This window comes from Drosophila biarmipes, chromosome 3R (genome assembly GCF_025231255.1).
Source record: "Drosophila biarmipes strain raj3 chromosome 3R, RU_DBia_V1.1, whole genome shotgun sequence".
In the NCBI taxonomy this organism is placed as follows: Eukaryota; Metazoa; Arthropoda; class Insecta; order Diptera; family Drosophilidae; genus Drosophila; species Drosophila biarmipes.
In genome coordinates this window covers 10,757,646-10,773,404 of record NC_066616.1, presented here as the reverse complement: position 1 = coordinate 10,773,404, position 15,759 = coordinate 10,757,646, and the positions used below count along the sequence as shown (strand labels likewise).

Genomic DNA, 15,759 nt, shown 5'->3' with positions numbered 1-15,759 from the left:
ATTTATTGGGGTTTTCACACCGACCTAACCTCCTTTTTTCGGCATTTAATTAATTGACAAATATTTGGACAAAGGCAGCAACTGGCTGGACCAGAGCTGGCCGCAAATTGAACAATAACACAACGAGCACTTCAAACGAAATTTATTTGGTGAAATATTGTTTCTTCCCCACCGACGCAGCCTGATTTTCCAATTAAAGCGGGACTCGGACTAAAACCTGGCCAGGACCAGAACCAGAACCAGACCTTGCCATAACATGCCATTGCGAGCCCGAGCTCTGTCCATTGGTTAACCGTGTGCTGTGCTCCTGACAGCTGCCGCCCGAGGGCCAGGATCAGGGAAAGTGTCCTGCTAGAGCTGCGAGGCAACAATGCAGGCGTGAACATAAATTTCAAGCTTCACTGAGCCACCCAGAGCCCTTCAGTGGCTCCATGGAATTTCCCCTCCCCGTCGGCCAGGGCTAAAAGTGCCAAAGTTTATTATTAAATTATGTTGGCAAATAAAACTGTTGAACGTAAAATCAATTTTGGGAACTTCTTCTCTCTGCTCCTGACAATGCCCACTGCGAAGTGTCCTTTGTCTCTGGGGAATGGGTCCTCTCTCTCTCTATCTTTCTGTTTCTCCCTGTCATACCCTATGTATCCTTCGCAATCTACTCTTTTCGACTGCCTGTGAGCGATTGAACCCAACTAATCAAATTAGGATTATTTTTAAAAAATTCAACTGGCCCCAGAAACAATTCCTCTTCCCGGGGAACCCTTTTCGATGCTGGTAATCGAATATGCCCCACTCAACGGAATCGTTAATGGCTCTTCAACTCGCTGGCCGAGACCGCAAATAGCCGCAGGATGCCCGAAAATCGATTCCCGATATATAGCGATTTATATATATAGATTGAGAGAGTGCGGACCCCCACGTGCGAATGGATTTTTCGAGGACCTGAAATAGCGCCAGTTCCGTTTAGCAGCTGAAAACTGAAATACTCATATTGAATAGGCAAATTCCCAGGTCAGGGCAGCCAGAAAAAGATGGGTATAGGGCGGAGCGAAAGAGAGGCTGACAGCTTTCTTTATAGAATTACTTCTGGCGCAATAACTTTTCCAACTGAACGAGCCGCTGATGGAGCACACTCGCTCTCTGCGTCCGCTTTCCACTTTTCCGCCCGCTTTTCCACCCGTTTTCCCGCCCGCTCTGCCATCCTCTTTCATTCCATTCATTGATTTGCCTTTTGCCTTGGCCAACTAGTGCAGGACAGGACATGCGACCTGGCCCAGAGAGGCAGACATGGGCCATTTCCTCCTGGCTTTCCCCCAGCCTCCCTTAACACTCCAGCGGCCGAGCGTCCACAAATGAGCCCCGGACGAAAATAGTTTGCGGTGAACTCTATGCCGTGCCTGGTTGGCCAGTCCCTAAACACTTAATATTATTTATTAAATTGTTTGCCTGTGCCAATTTGCCTAAATCTCAATTTTTAATTTCCTCTTCACATTTCCCTCGGACCCCGGGCTGCCCAGTTGCTGTAAATAATTACATGACAACAAAGGTTTGTGGGGAAATTAACTTTTAGTTGGTTCAGCTTTAGAGTACAATAACTGGACATTTTAATGCTTCAAAAAATCTAAGTAGGTTACCGCAAATTTCTAAAGCTTTTCCAGAAAGGTCATCAATATTCATTTTGTAATAGTTACTTTTTATATATTCACCGAATAAGTTAAGTGCTAGTTGGACTCGCTAAAACATGTTAAGCCAAATAGAATCCAATTGCAAAAAGTCATTTAATTTGTATATTTTATACCTCTAATCCGATATTTTCCCAACAAGGTTATTTTTTTTAATTAGTCAGATTTATGCATTAGTTATAGGAAAATGAAAATGTAAATGAACTCGACTCCCTTTAAAATGTAACCATTTTTGTTGGCAAACAAAGTGTTTGTACACACGATGTAAAATGGTTGGGGAGGGTTTTGTGCTTGCTAAATTGTAAACTGTTCTTTTCATTTATTCAAATATTTGTTTATTATTTAAGACTTAAAATTTACATAGAAACTATGTAGCCAACAAAATAAATATTTGCAAATAAATCATGGGTAATAAATTGGTGTTCTGTTTGTCCAATATTAAATCGCAAGCAAAATGTATTTATGTTATGTTTTAGCGGAGTTGAAATTTTAATATCTTAAAATATATACTTTTCTTGATAATTTAATTTAGTTCTGGTTTGGCTTTACTTCACTTAATTTTTACAATTTAACTTACACAGAAGGTAGTTAAATGAAATTCAATTTCATAAGAATACATTTTCTTAAGATTAATCTCTTAATATTGACGCCGTTTTCTTGAAATTAATAGCTCCAACTTAACTAAAGTCGAAATTTAATTTCATAAGAATTAATTAATAATATTTAAATATTGACTATTTGTTCTTGGAATTTATCCTGATGTGAAAATGTAATAAATTTTATGAAGTATATTTTTCTCGGGCATTTGTTTGTTTATTTTGCTAAAATAAACTAACTTCAAAAGAAAAAGTAGTTTTCTGGAAATTGGATTATAGGAGGGGAAATGTAGGATCACCAAGGTGTTAAGCGCAAGTCACCTGCTCAGAGGTCTGATTCTTCTCTTGCTGTTCTCCTTGCCGCTTCCTGTGCCTTCGGTGTTGCAGCTGCTCCTGTTCCCAGTGTTGCTAAGTGGCCACGCAGCTAACCAATCACCCGAGTGTCCTGCTCCAGGAATTCCTGCCAAGTGGGGATAAGGCGACGGCCAAACAAATGGCGGCAGGTCCGCATCTGGCTGTTTGCCTCCTCAATTGGCCCAGATACTCCGACGATGATGTCGATGCCGGCGGGCCACTCAGCAATGATTAATTACACTTAATTGTAATTTATGCGGCTCTGGAGCAGCCCCATTCTTCTCCATTAGTCGGCGGACTGAGTGTCTTGGGAATCCACTTTATTGAAATCTAGGCCTCCGGGCTCTTCTGCTGCCCGGTCCTGCCCCTCATCCGTCTCCCGCTGCCGGCAGATGTCCCTTTGTTTCGCTAATTGGCCATTAAGCTGCCAAGATTTTTAAAAGCGTTTAACGTTGACTCTCATTTTCGTTTTCATTAGCCCTGGGCTTAGGTGCAGAGTCCGCTTGACTTTTGTCCGGCAAATTGAAGGCCTCCTGCTGCTGGTCAGCAGAGTGGCCATCAGTCTCTGGCTCAGTTAGATATAAATCAAGCCGCTTTCCTTGACTTTTCCTGTGGCTGTTTGCCACCGAAAGTATCGCCCATTAATCAGGCCGACCTCGTTCAGTGGGAAAAGTTTATTTGATGGCAGCTTGTTGCTGCTCAAATATATCAGAGTTCATTTCTTTTTAGTGATGATGCCACTTTGTTTCTCCCTGGATAGGCTTCAAGGTTGATAGCGGTTAGTATGTGCTATTTAGGTAGAAACAAATATACTCCTTAATAAAGTTAAGGTCATCGTTATATTGGAGGTTCCTTCCAAATCGCTGGAATTTTAAATCTGTCTTAAATGCCATTTCAGGTGCCTAAAAGTATGCAATCAGTGAAGGTTAGTCGAGTTTCAAAAGGAATTCATTGAACTTCTAAGTTCTAAATAAATTATGACATTTCCAATCAGAATTTATGATTTTCGCTTTCCTATTTAGTTCTCTAATACAAATTAATCAGAGATGAAATAGAAAACTCAGCCCTAATTTGATAAATGAATCAAACTAGTTTCGCCATAATAATCATAATAGCAAAACGATTTCTCTTCGAGTAGAAATTAAAAAGAACACTTATGAGCCTGACCCGACACTGGCTGTCCTGAATCAATAATCATTATCGAAAAGTTTTTCTTGAAGCTTTCATCGGTCCGCTTTCCTCTCAATTCTGCTGCCTAATTAGATCAATTCGTTGCAACAGAGAAGTGGTCAAAAGTGCAAACGAAGTTCTCGGGGCTTTTTCTCTATTTTTTTCGGGGAAAATGCAGCACTCGAGTGTAATTCGACCAGTTTTCCGGACATAAAAATTACGGGGCCCCGAGCTTTTTACGAGCTGCGTCAGCGGCGAACTGCTGACATAGATTCCGCTCAAATATTTCGCACTACTTTTCATTTTACGATGGCACGCAATGAAAAGTGAAAAGCTGAAAGGCTTTTCTTCCCGCCCTCTTTAGCGCTCGCCTTTTGTTTGCTTAATATTTGTGCCGCCCTGGTCTTTTTCCGCGAGTTCCTCTGTTTTATTTTTCTTTAGTTTTTCCCGCGATTCCGTTGTTGCAGCGAAAATAAAAGCGGAGCAGTGCAAACAATGCTCCGGAGTGATTGCCGTGAAACATGCTGCGATTTTCCGACTGACACGCCCACCAGCTGCCAACCCGCCCATCCATCAGGCCATCCATCCATCCATTTATCCAGCCATCCATTTATCCATCCAGCCATGTGTACTTGCAGCCATTTTCAACACTTTTGTTTGCATGCTTAAATAAATTCAGACTGGGTATATGTTTTGTGGGAAAAACTGGTAGCGGGTCACTCTGCAAATGGTTTTCAGCGTTCGCATGAACAAACTGTGAGAATCAAAGAAAATCCTATGTTTTTTGGTATTAGGTAACCGCAGATAGGCCAATTGAAAGTTGTTTCATAGCAGCTCTTGAGTTCTTAATTCGAATGTTCCCAGTACTCACTTCACAGTTCGACGAGGCGTTCGAAAATTGCCAGGAGGATAAGTGTCCTGGCCAGGAGTGGCATCAGCAAATTATCTAATCGACCTCTTTGCCATACTCTGAACCCTTCACCTCCGCCTTCGAGCTTTTCTTCCTGGTCAGCAAAGTGAATTGCAGTCACCGGGATCTTCGCCTCCACTGCAACTGACAGCTGGCTTAGCAGCATTAAGAGCTGAAACTATAGAGACTTGGGGACTTCCGTACCCCGCTCCCGAAGAATTCTACTTTGCCTGGTGACAGGAATTTTTTTGGAGGAAATAAAACTTGGCCTTATGGCGCTGCAGAGATAACGTGGAATTGCCAAATGTCGAAAAATGTCTGACATGTTCGAATATGAAATAAGAACACTCAAAAAAAATTAAATTAAATTAAGACACTACTTTTTCCTTCAGGGTGAAATAAAACATTTGCTCATATTACCTCTTAAATTAAATTAAAAATCTATATCGATTTATCTTAACATATGTATATGTTATTTGTTTGTTCAACTATTAAAATTTGTTTTGTTAATTTAAAAGTAATAAATAGTCTTGATGTAGTTTCTTTTGTATTTTCATTTTTTGTAATAATTATACAATCAATTATACAATTCATTTCCTAAAATTGATTTCGATTTCGAAAATGATTTTTCAGTACGCATGTTTTTTACTTCAAAAGTATCTCACATTTATAGGTGAAGCTAGGAATTATTTTGTTTTGTGTGCTGTTTTTAATTGTTATAATGGTGTAATCTCCTAGAGATTTTGAACCGAACTATTTCCTGTTTTGTAAAGCTGAAACTATAAGAATTTCTTTATATAAGCTACAAATGTCATTTATATTTTTTAAACTTTTTCCTTGGATTTAAAGTAGGATTTCTTCGAGTGCAGGGCAGAATGGCAGTGCTGATGCTGCGTCGTAGTTTAATGGCCATACAATTGACACAGAAGTTGACACATTCCCTCAACTGAGCTGCACTGAGCCGCCCTGAGCTGCGTCGAGTTTGGTTGGGTGAGGGAGGGGGAGTGGTAGTGGGAGTGGGCGGGAGTAGGCGGGTCGGCGGGTCGGAAATGCCGGAGCATTAGTGGCCATATCCTCCTCGGGGACCTCGGCTGAGCTGCATTTTCGCATCAAATGTCGGGCACAACTGCAGTTTTATGGCACTGGCAAGCTGTGCGGAAACTGTCGGTGGGAAAGGCGGGAAAAGCGAACCACCCCCACGGAGCGGTGAGCTGCGAACCGCAGTTTAGCGTCTCTCGAACATATCAGAAAAGTTCTGAATTATTAATTACTAAGCATCAGCCACATATCACCCACACTCAGACACCGACACACACACACTCAGCCATGGGAATTCTGTACCTTTGCTTTACTATTTTGTACCTTAAGGTGATTGCGTTGTGTAAACTGTACCCAATAAAAGCTAGTGAGTAAGTTCGAGTAATCTCGAGATTAAATTATGTAAATAAACGCAAAAAGGGGGTGAAAGTAAGCAGACCCTCAGATATTTATCTATACTGTATTACCACATAGGCGACAGAAGATCAAGCGGAAACGGAACACAGAAACTACCAAGTTTTTAGTCGTAAGCCGAATGGCAAAGTCATGTATCATGTATCGAGAACACACTGTATGTAAGGCTCTTTTGTACCTCTTGCTCTCCCACTTTCGAATTTACTAAGGAACCCTTGAAAGCGCTAAGTGAAACTTAAACGTTTGTCTAGCCCTAAGAACCCTAAATTAACTTAAATTAAACACAATTAAATTAAAGCAACACAAACACATGAATGAATAGCGAATCGAAGTGGTCAGTGGATCACTAGCCACACTTCAACAATTATGCTGAAAGCATTTAATAGTCTAAACATGAACTACATAATCCGCATAGAGGCAATTAACTTGTAAATTATTGAATCTCAAGCAGCGTAAGTCAAGCAAATCCGTAGTGGAAAATTATAGTTCATTGTTGCTGTCTAATACGCCTAGAAAATGGATAAATAACTATGCATTAAAACAATATCGGTAACAACTAGTTAAATGTGTGTGCGTTTCTCATTGTAGCCGAGAGTCCCCGATTAAAGATTTAGCCGTAATGTTTCTGTGTATATCTGTATATGTCTCTGTATGTATATGCTTAGATCAATAACCCTAGGTTGACTTCGAAACCATTTCCCACTTTTCCACTTCCCATTTCCCCATCGAACCCCCCTCCCACAGCATAATTTCCCTATTCTGTATAAACCGAAAAGCTCTCAACTAAGTTTACTCAAAAAGAAAACTACTAAAGCAAAGTGAGAAATACTTAAATAAATACTGAAGCATATTGATAAGCAGAGGCGTGTGTTTGGCTTTCAGTTAATTGCATTTTCAGCAGGATGCGGCTGGGATTGCTTTCGATTTGGGGCAAGGATTTATTATTGCCAGACTGCAGAAACGTATTACGTTGAGCAGAGCTTCGCCAGAAATTGATTCAATTATTGTGGTGGAGCCAGCTCAAAAAGTGCACACACAGGTAAGTGTTAGCTTTTTTCCCAAATTTAATTTCCCGCAAATATATATGGACATGTCACTGCCGATTGTCTCGCTTTTGCGGCTCCGCAGTGGGGAAATAGTGATGGCCTTGCTCGATTCGCATGTGCCAGGAATTTCAAGTTCATTAAAAAGTGCGCCGGAATTCCATTCAGTGCACATAACCGCAAGAAAAGTATATTTGTCCGCCTGAATTGCTCTAAAGATGCACTGAATGGCAAACAGAGAGGAGGAGCAGTCGACCAACATCACATCTATGCAGGAACATTAGAGTGGAGCTTATATGCCATAAAAAAAGGTGATTCAGGTACTACAATGACATTTTTTTAGTAAAATGTTGAATTTCCGATTTGTGTCGTAATGGCCACTAGATACTTTTAATTTTAATCACGCATACGCAGTGTTGTCCCACTTTTTGCATTCATTTGCCGCAGACAAAAGAGCATTCTTTTCATTAAAATTCTATTGGCACAGCAGTCGGGTGATTTTTTAAAAGCTTTTTATTTATTAATTCTCCCTCTGGCAGGAACCAAAAATTATTGTAACGATTTTGTTGTATATCTTTTTTAAGTTTGGCTAAAATTTAGACACATTATGGCCAACCGTATACACAGTTTGTTTTCATTTTAATTTCAATAAAATCAGTGAATACCTAGAGCGAAGTGGATTAAAATAGGTGAAATTTTTTGACAGAAATAAGTTAAAATAAATTCTATAAATAATGATGTTGTGCTTTTGGGTCCCTGCTGTTTGACATCAGGTGATTTACCTTAAATTTACATTTATTTACTGGCTGATATTCCAACTTACTTACAAATAAATAATACCTTTTCTAATGCGGTCCACCTTAACAAGCCCCTCGAAGCACGCACACTTCCTCCTTCCTTGAGTGAAGTTTTAATTTCCGCCTTGCGGTTGCCGAGCCGCGCTGAAAGTCCGAAGCCAAGCTCCGATTCTCGCCTTCTTGATGTTATTATCGCACTTTGTTGGTGTAATATGCAGTATTATGTCAGACAGCGGATGTAATTTAACTTGATGCTGTAAAAATGTTTTCCAACAATGGAGCCCACGCAAAGCAGCAGAATGAAGTTCGAAAATCGAATAAATATTCAATTATTTACTTGACTGCGAGTTTCGTCGGGCTTAAGAGCTCGGCACAATGGAAGGGGACACAAGCACGCGAAGAAGTCAATATTGAAATTTCGCAGAGCATAATGCGGGTTACAGCCATTTACTTGAACGTGTATATAAATGATATGGAAGCATCTGGCTGAGGGCAAATAAAAAATAGATGAACTCACTTTCCTTTATGTGCCCACACACACATGGTGCCTCGCATTGCAGGGCCGGGGGAGGTGGAAGGACCTGACAAACAACTCAAGCCAGCCAGGACATTAAAATGAGCAAAATGTGTAATAAAAATCCAACCTGATCCCGGGCCCAAATATTTGCTTATCTACAAAAGCCAGCAAAATACCCCAAATTGAAGTCGCATTCTAATCAAGCAGAGCGAAGCCTGACAGCCAACAAAAAGCGATTCAAGTTGGCCATTTTTAAAGCCAAAGGATACTTTAAAGCTGTTTGGCCAGGAAAAACATGAGTTGGGCCAAGGAAATCCTGGTGGGAAGTGAGAGGTAGCTCGGCTGATGCATGTTGAAATATTGAACTTAGAGCTTGTGATTTAGGGCAACTTGAGCTGGGTCATGTGTGGATTAATATGGCATAAATATATTTTACAAACTTAAATGGCCAAGTTTGGTCTGGGATGCAAGTAAATATTATCGATTACAAAATTTCACTTAAATTGTTGAAGTGCTTGAGAATTTCGTAATATTTTTTATTCCACTTTTGTTAAATAATCATCTAAAATTGTACTTCCTTGAATACCTTATCCTTCTTCTTCCTCGCCTTCTTAGTCAAAACATCTCGGCAGGGGTTTAAGAATTTCCTTAAATGGCAAATATGAAAATATTTGTTGATTTACTTAATAGTTTTGTAATATTTTTTATACTACTAAGATAACCATTACAAATTATCCCCTTCTTTGAATACTGTAGTCCTTCTCCTTCCTCGCCTCTTTGGCCAAAACGTCTCGGCAAGGATCACAGCTGCTGGTATTTGCCTGCGATTTACCTACCACAAACACAATGTCCTTTGGGCTAATATTCCTGTCCAAGTTGGGGCAGGTTTCGCCCTCCCTGGTTGATTAAGACTGTGATTGGTTATTGAGTTGTACATAGGGAAATACTTACCTGGCATAATCGCCACATCTGATGAAGAGCTTGCACAGGAACTCCAGACCACCCACGGGTTTTCCCTCCATTTCCAGGTTACAAATGCTCGTGTAGGAGAACGCCTTCATGTCCAGTTTTATCCTGCTGGTTAGTTTCTGGGGAAGAATCGTCTTGCCCAAGCCAACCACTAGGCTGTCGTATATCACCTCGAAGTTCAGGCCATCTTCTTCGACTTTCTGGGCAAGATTCGGTGGCTCCGCCTGGAAAACAATGCTGGCATTGGGCTTGAACTCGCTTACATTGGCTTTGCTGGCGGTGAGGCTCAGGTCCTTGCCCCCAAACTTGACCTTCACCAGTAGTTTCCGGGGGTCTGCGAAAGCCACGCCCTTGACCTCCAGTCGCGTTATGATGAGATCGAAGGAAAAATATGGCACATTCTTGGCAAATACTGGTTCTGGCGGTATTTCAGGCACTACTGTAGCCGTGGGTTTTAAAACGCTTTTGCCCTTTTTTGCCTTGCCCTTCTTGCCTTTCTTGCCCATTTTTCGGGATATTCAAGGAGTCAGTCAGCAAGGATTTGATCGCAGGCTCTGTGGAAATTTTTCCTGGCTACATAATAATTTTTAACAATTACAACGAGTAAAAATTAATTGACAAGCATAAATCTGTTACTACTACGATTTTAGAATATGTTATCTCAAAGTTTTATGTGACCTTGAGCTAAACTAAAGTTGATTTCGCAAAACTTCTTGGAATAATATTATATAATGGGTTTTTTAAACAGAAGCTTGGTGAAATCAACTTCAAACTTAAGGTAATTTACCGGATGTTTATTGTTTTGGAAGGTTGAGTTGTTGGGAACGTTTTTGATTTAAGTATGGGATTTTCCTTTTGGGAAATAAATATTTTCAGCCACTTCAGCAAATGCACCCACACACTGCAAGTGCTCAATGCATTGAATGCCAAAAAGCCTCGAATTAAATACGATTTAACACTTTGGACCCCGGAGAACAAGCAGAGTTTCGTGTGTGAAACTCGCAGATTTATGGGCCTGCAGAACTCCCAGCTTCCCGATCTCCCAGCTTCCTAGGAAGCTCCTTCTCCGTCTCAGGCTGTGAATGATTCGCCAGCATATTTCAGAAGCGTTTAATGGGAGCGCTCATTTGTCTGCCAGCAGGATGCGGAGCCGTGGCAGCCGCATCAGCAATCCAGCTCCAGCCAAGTGTCAGTGGGCCAAGTGGGCGGATGCAGCCGCAACCGTCGACGAGGAGGGAATTAGGTGGCCTCCACGCCCGGCATTAGGTACTTGTGGCGTATACGTAACGTGCGAAAACCAAGAGTGCTCGCCGGAGCAAAACAAGGGCCAAAACCAAGAACACTCTCTCCAACCAATTAGTTGTGGGAGCACAGAATCGGAATTAGTTTTGCCAGCTGCTCGGGAGCAGCATCTTTTGTTCCATGGTTGATCCGAAAGGAGATTTATTCAGCTCTACTCACTATACCATATGTTTGGGCCATTTCGCCCGGTCATGGAGCAACATATTCCCATTCGGACTTTCTAATTGGTGGCTTTTCCAGCTGGCAGAGTGCTTTGCATTTATTTTGAGGCCAGACATTAATTTGGCAAAGCAATTAAAATGCAGAAAGACATCCTCAGCACAGCACAAATATGCAAATAAATGAGGCCAAAGTGGTTCAGCTTTAGTTATTCGAGTCGTACATCAAAACCGATTCGGCACATAAATTATGCAATCGAAGGAATTCAGGCTCCAGCGACAGGACAGCTCGGGACAGGGCCTAACCAATGACAATTGCTGGTGAAATTGTTTTGCAATTGCTTTGCACAAAATGGCCAACTAATTAACAAGTCATTAATGCCACGTTTCGACCAGAGAGCCAATTTAGCCACACGAAATGTTACCTAGGCCCACTGCTCGATTTGTGGGCCAAAATATTTGTGCGAGCTCTGACCAAATTGTATGTGGCCAGCAAATGGAAATGTGTTTTGATAATAACCAACCAAATACTCTTATATAGGAGGTTGTGGCCTACGAATTTAACTCTCTAACAGCAGTAGATTAATTTCGACCTTATATTAAAGGAAGGCTTATACACATTTGCTGTTCATCAGCTATCACTATCATTCACTGCCTCTTTATTGCGTTTGTGCTTGCAAAATATAAATAAAATGCTTAAATAAGAAACCAACTCTCATAAAAGAAGGCCAGTTGCCTAAGCCATGCTATGGACCTCTCCACCTATGGACTTCCATCTCCGATAGAGTAAGCCTGTGTATACACGGGTGTAGTATAATTTATGCACGAGTGGCTTCCACTTGGCCAGCAGAAACTCGCCGAAAAAACTGGACTGTATTTCGGCGGACCCGGGGTCCCAATTTGTTATTGTTTGGCTATTGGCGTGGACAGCCACCCTCTAGAAACCCCTCGAGGTCCGCCTCCCTGGCTCGAGCACACTGAACATTTGGCTGCACCAATTTGTATCCAATTAAATCGGCTTAGTTAGTCAGGCGGTCGTTTCTATTTTGCGGTTCAGCATTTTTCGACAAATTCCCCACTATTCGCTCTCAAAAACTAGTTTTCGGCGATGATTGGGTGTGTGATGGCGCACTGGGCCGCCGAGGATAGGCGGCATGCGTCCACCTAATGCGCGAAATTTAATTAAAATTGAACTTAATTTAGATAAGCATGTGAGCTGATTTGATAAATGGCAGCCCCGCCCCGGGGGCGTGTGAGATTTTCCAGGCATCGCGTGCTAAGCGGCTTACGGAAGGTGTAGCGATAAACAAGAGCGGGGTTTTCCGCGGGGGCAGGGCACTTGTGCGGCAACAGGCGAAACTGCGACTGGGAGTGGTCGGGGTAATTAGAAATCCATTTGGCTCTTTTCGCTGGCGCAGACATTTTCAAATTCCTCCAGGAGTCGTTGGTCCGTCCACAGGTCACTGGAGTTCACACCGTGGTCGACCAGCTGTTCCCAGAGTTCCTTAAGTACTAGCATTTTTTTTGGTTTTATTAGATTTCTAGACTAACTAAGCAAAATTCAACAACAGTTTAATCTATAAACAATTTTTACAACATTTATCTGTTCAACAGAAACTTTCTCAAACTATGTTTTATTTTTCAACAACAACTAGCTGCAGTTCCATATTTTTTAAAATTAAAATTAATTAATTAAATCAAAAATGAATTAATAAACTTAAACATTTTACCACCAATGTTTATTTTATTAAAAAATATTTTGTTGTATTACAAAACATTTATATTTTTGGGGATATGAGTACTAGATATTTCTAAACATATACCTTCATATCCTTCCATATCCTTATATTGTAAAAAAAAGTTTATAATTTTTTTACATCCCTTATAAGCTTCCAATGGTTTCTTTTACTAAATCAACAGAATATAGCCCTGTCTTTAATGTCATTTACTGATCTGAGGCTTGTTCATACCCCACAAGACCAGAGTGCATTTATCACTCACACAATTCACACGGAATTTTCATCTTTACACAATTTTTTACCTAAAATTGAGGTAGTTTTTTAAGCACTGTTTACCAAAATATGGAGCCTGGCCAGGGCGAGGAAGACGTTGACTTCCTGTTCGACATTGTGGTCAAAAGCCTGGATCTGTACAAGCCGGTGAAGGAGCCCGAAAAGTGCGAAGCGCAAGTTAAGTTTGCCGGCCTCAATATAAAACTTACACCGAGTAGGTTGAATGTCAGCGACTTTGTGAGCAACAGAAGGACGGAGTTCACCACCAGACCTTCGGAGTTGCGAAAGGCCCTCGAGAACCAGGGAATGCAGATAGCAGCGCGTTACGAGGGATCCTCCCTGGGCAGCAATGTGGTGCTCTTCCCGGACACCTTCATCGATAAGATATGCGCCACCATGAACGATCTCTATTACGAGGATACCGTACTTTTGATGCGCCGAACCGACTGCGTTGGTACTCTTACATTTCTCCTAGTCCTGATAGTCAAGTGCACAGACTTGGACATAATAAGAGAGGAACCGCGCAGATCCAGCTCACGTCGGAGTTCGAGGAAGTCGTCCACAGTTGTGGTGATCCCCAGAAAGCTGCCGGAAAAAGTGGCATGCACAGGACTGGGACCCACTTTCAATCCCCAGGATGTGATGTTTGTGGTCGGCGATCCCGATCCCCTGCTGAAGATCCCCTCGGAGCCTTGTCCTGAACTTCCTTCAGAGGAGGGTGACAACCTTCTGGAGCTCGACTTGCAGCGCTATAAGAGCTTAGAGAACCGCCGCGTGGTCTTTCCGGATGACGACCCTTGCCCCAAGGAGAAGCCCTCCTTCAGCCAGCTAAAGAAGCTGACAGATGACTACTCTAAGATCATTGGCTTGGTGACCGATAAGCTGAAAAGAATGGAAATGTCCCGTTTGCCGGCGCCCACAGAGCCACCTTCGGAAATTGAGGTTCCAACTCCAATGGAACGCAAGGAAATCCCCGAAGAGCGCTTTATACCCGTTCCCCTGAGGGATGACACCGAATACGATATCAAGCCGATTCGCTTTTGTCCTGTTTGCCTGTACCCCATGTCCTGGCTGCCCAAGTATATACCTTGTCCCCGATGCAACATCAAACCACGTCCTGAGCTGGAAGGCCATCCTAAGAAGCTGATGACTGCGGATGAAATCTTGGAAGAGCTGCTGGTGAAGACTAAGCTACCTGAAGATTCCGACGAGCTTTGCGTTAAATCATGCACAGTACCGATATTGCGGGTCAAGAAAATTAAGAAAAAACAGAGTAAACCCGGATTGGGACAACCAGTTCCGGACTCCGACTCCGAATCCGACATGGAATGCCCTCCATGCCGGTGTACTTGCAAGGATGGAAAGTTTTGCGCGCATTGTCACATTCGCAAAATATGCGAGGACCTCTTCAAAGTTGATGTGATGAAGGTGCCAGAGGTTGAAAACCAGTTGGTAATACCCCAACCAACTTTGAACGAGGATTTCTGTGTGATTCCCCAGCCCGTCGATGATCGTCCCTATTTGACGAGGGTTTTATCCGAGCTAAAGCATCTGTACTCCCTGCACGACACCAAGAAACTGCTGGAGATCGAGAAGCGCTGCGAGTCGCAGACACTACTCCCCTATCGCTCGTCCAAATCCTCTCTGGGCCGTAAGCAATCCCAAAATCTCTTGGATCCCTACATTTCAGGAGGCTCTCGCCGGACTGCGGGTCACAAGAGCTGCCTGCCGGCGGAGCAATGCGTTTCTCGTCGCCACGGTTGGGATTGGCCACGAACCAGGGAAGCCAGGAAGAACGGCTGGAGACCGGGAGCCATTCTTCGGGCAGCTGGCCAGGTGATGCGCTACTTCCTGCTGCCCAAGAAGGAGCGCGACCTGTGCCGCAGGATTGCTGATGACCAGGAGGAGCGGGAAAGAAAAGCACTGCCTCTCCTAAATATTTACAAAAAGGGCGGAGTGATCTTCGTCACCCTCCGCGCCCTTTCCACTCTGGACATGCAACGAAAACCCATTACCTTCCGGATCGTGAAAAGCGATTTGGCGGTGGCCCTACGGCAGATCAAGCGAGCTCTAAAGGATCAGGGCTTCCGCAAGTGCACCTGTCACAAGTCCCTGATGCTCTGCACCTGTCGCGATGCCCTGGAGAAGATCGAATTGAATAGGGCCCTCAAAATAGAGTGCCAGCGACGCATCATGGAACCCTGTCCCGAGCACCTGGTGCTCACCGATACCAGTGTCAGCGACTTGGAGTTCGATCTCCATGTGAATCCTCCGGCGGAATCTAGAAAACCCAAGGAGAAAGCCCTACGCAATGTGGTGAATCATGGCACCCAGACGGAGAGGGGGATACCAGTTATAGAACCCAAGTACCCAGTGCCCGATGGTCCCTATTGGAAGGCCTTCGACTGTGCAGCCGGCGATCGCTATATGGGCACAGCCTTTGGAGACAATATAGAAACCGTTTTTGAGGATGGAATCTACGGTTATGAAAGCCCCGGTTCGGCGAGATTCTAGGGTTTGAGGAAAGCGATCCGGAGCACCCATGCCAATAGGAACCGCTCCCGATACCATCGATTTCTCTAGATTCACTAGAACTGTGTGGAAGACACTTCCGAAAAAAATTGTTCATCAAATGCGCACCAATCGAAAACTGTAAGACATTTAACAATAAATTGTATCTAATGTTATCATTTAAATGCACTGTTATGAACTTACTCTACGGGTCTTTATTGTAAACATTTTAAACCATTTGGACAGTCTTAAACAGCTTTGAATTTTATGCCATAATATTGTCAAGTGT

At 42.8% G+C, this 15,759-nt stretch overlaps 2 protein-coding genes across 3 annotated transcripts; one reads left to right on the top strand and one right to left on the bottom strand.

Annotated features, from left to right (window-relative positions):
• Positions 1–8,923: 8,923 nt before the first annotated feature.
• LOC108031264 (uncharacterized) lies at positions 8,924–10,138 on the bottom strand. 2 transcript variants are annotated; one of them, XM_044095432.2, is made up of 2 exons: positions 9,470–10,138; positions 8,924–9,429 (listed from the first exon to the last, which is right to left on the bottom strand). In XM_044095432.2, the coding sequence occupies exons 1-2, from the start codon at positions 9,991–9,993 to the stop codon at positions 9,351–9,353; spliced, it is 603 nt and encodes a 200-aa protein (XP_043951367.1). In that variant the 5' UTR covers positions 9,994–10,138; the 3' UTR covers positions 8,924–9,350. The 2 variants fall into 2 exon arrangements, with proteins under 2 accessions (XP_043951367.1, XP_016959992.1); XM_017104503.3 differs by having other exon boundaries at positions 8,924–9,415; positions 9,470–10,134.
• Positions 10,139–12,923: 2,785 nt separating this feature from the next.
• Positions 12,924–15,655, top strand: LOC108032260 (uncharacterized). The gene is given in 2 exon segments (XM_017106126.2): positions 12,924–15,445; positions 15,447–15,655. Coding segments are annotated over 2 exon segments (2,586 nt in total). The 5' UTR covers positions 12,924–13,028; the 3' UTR covers positions 15,616–15,655.
• The last annotated feature ends 104 nt before the right edge of the window (positions 15,656–15,759 follow it).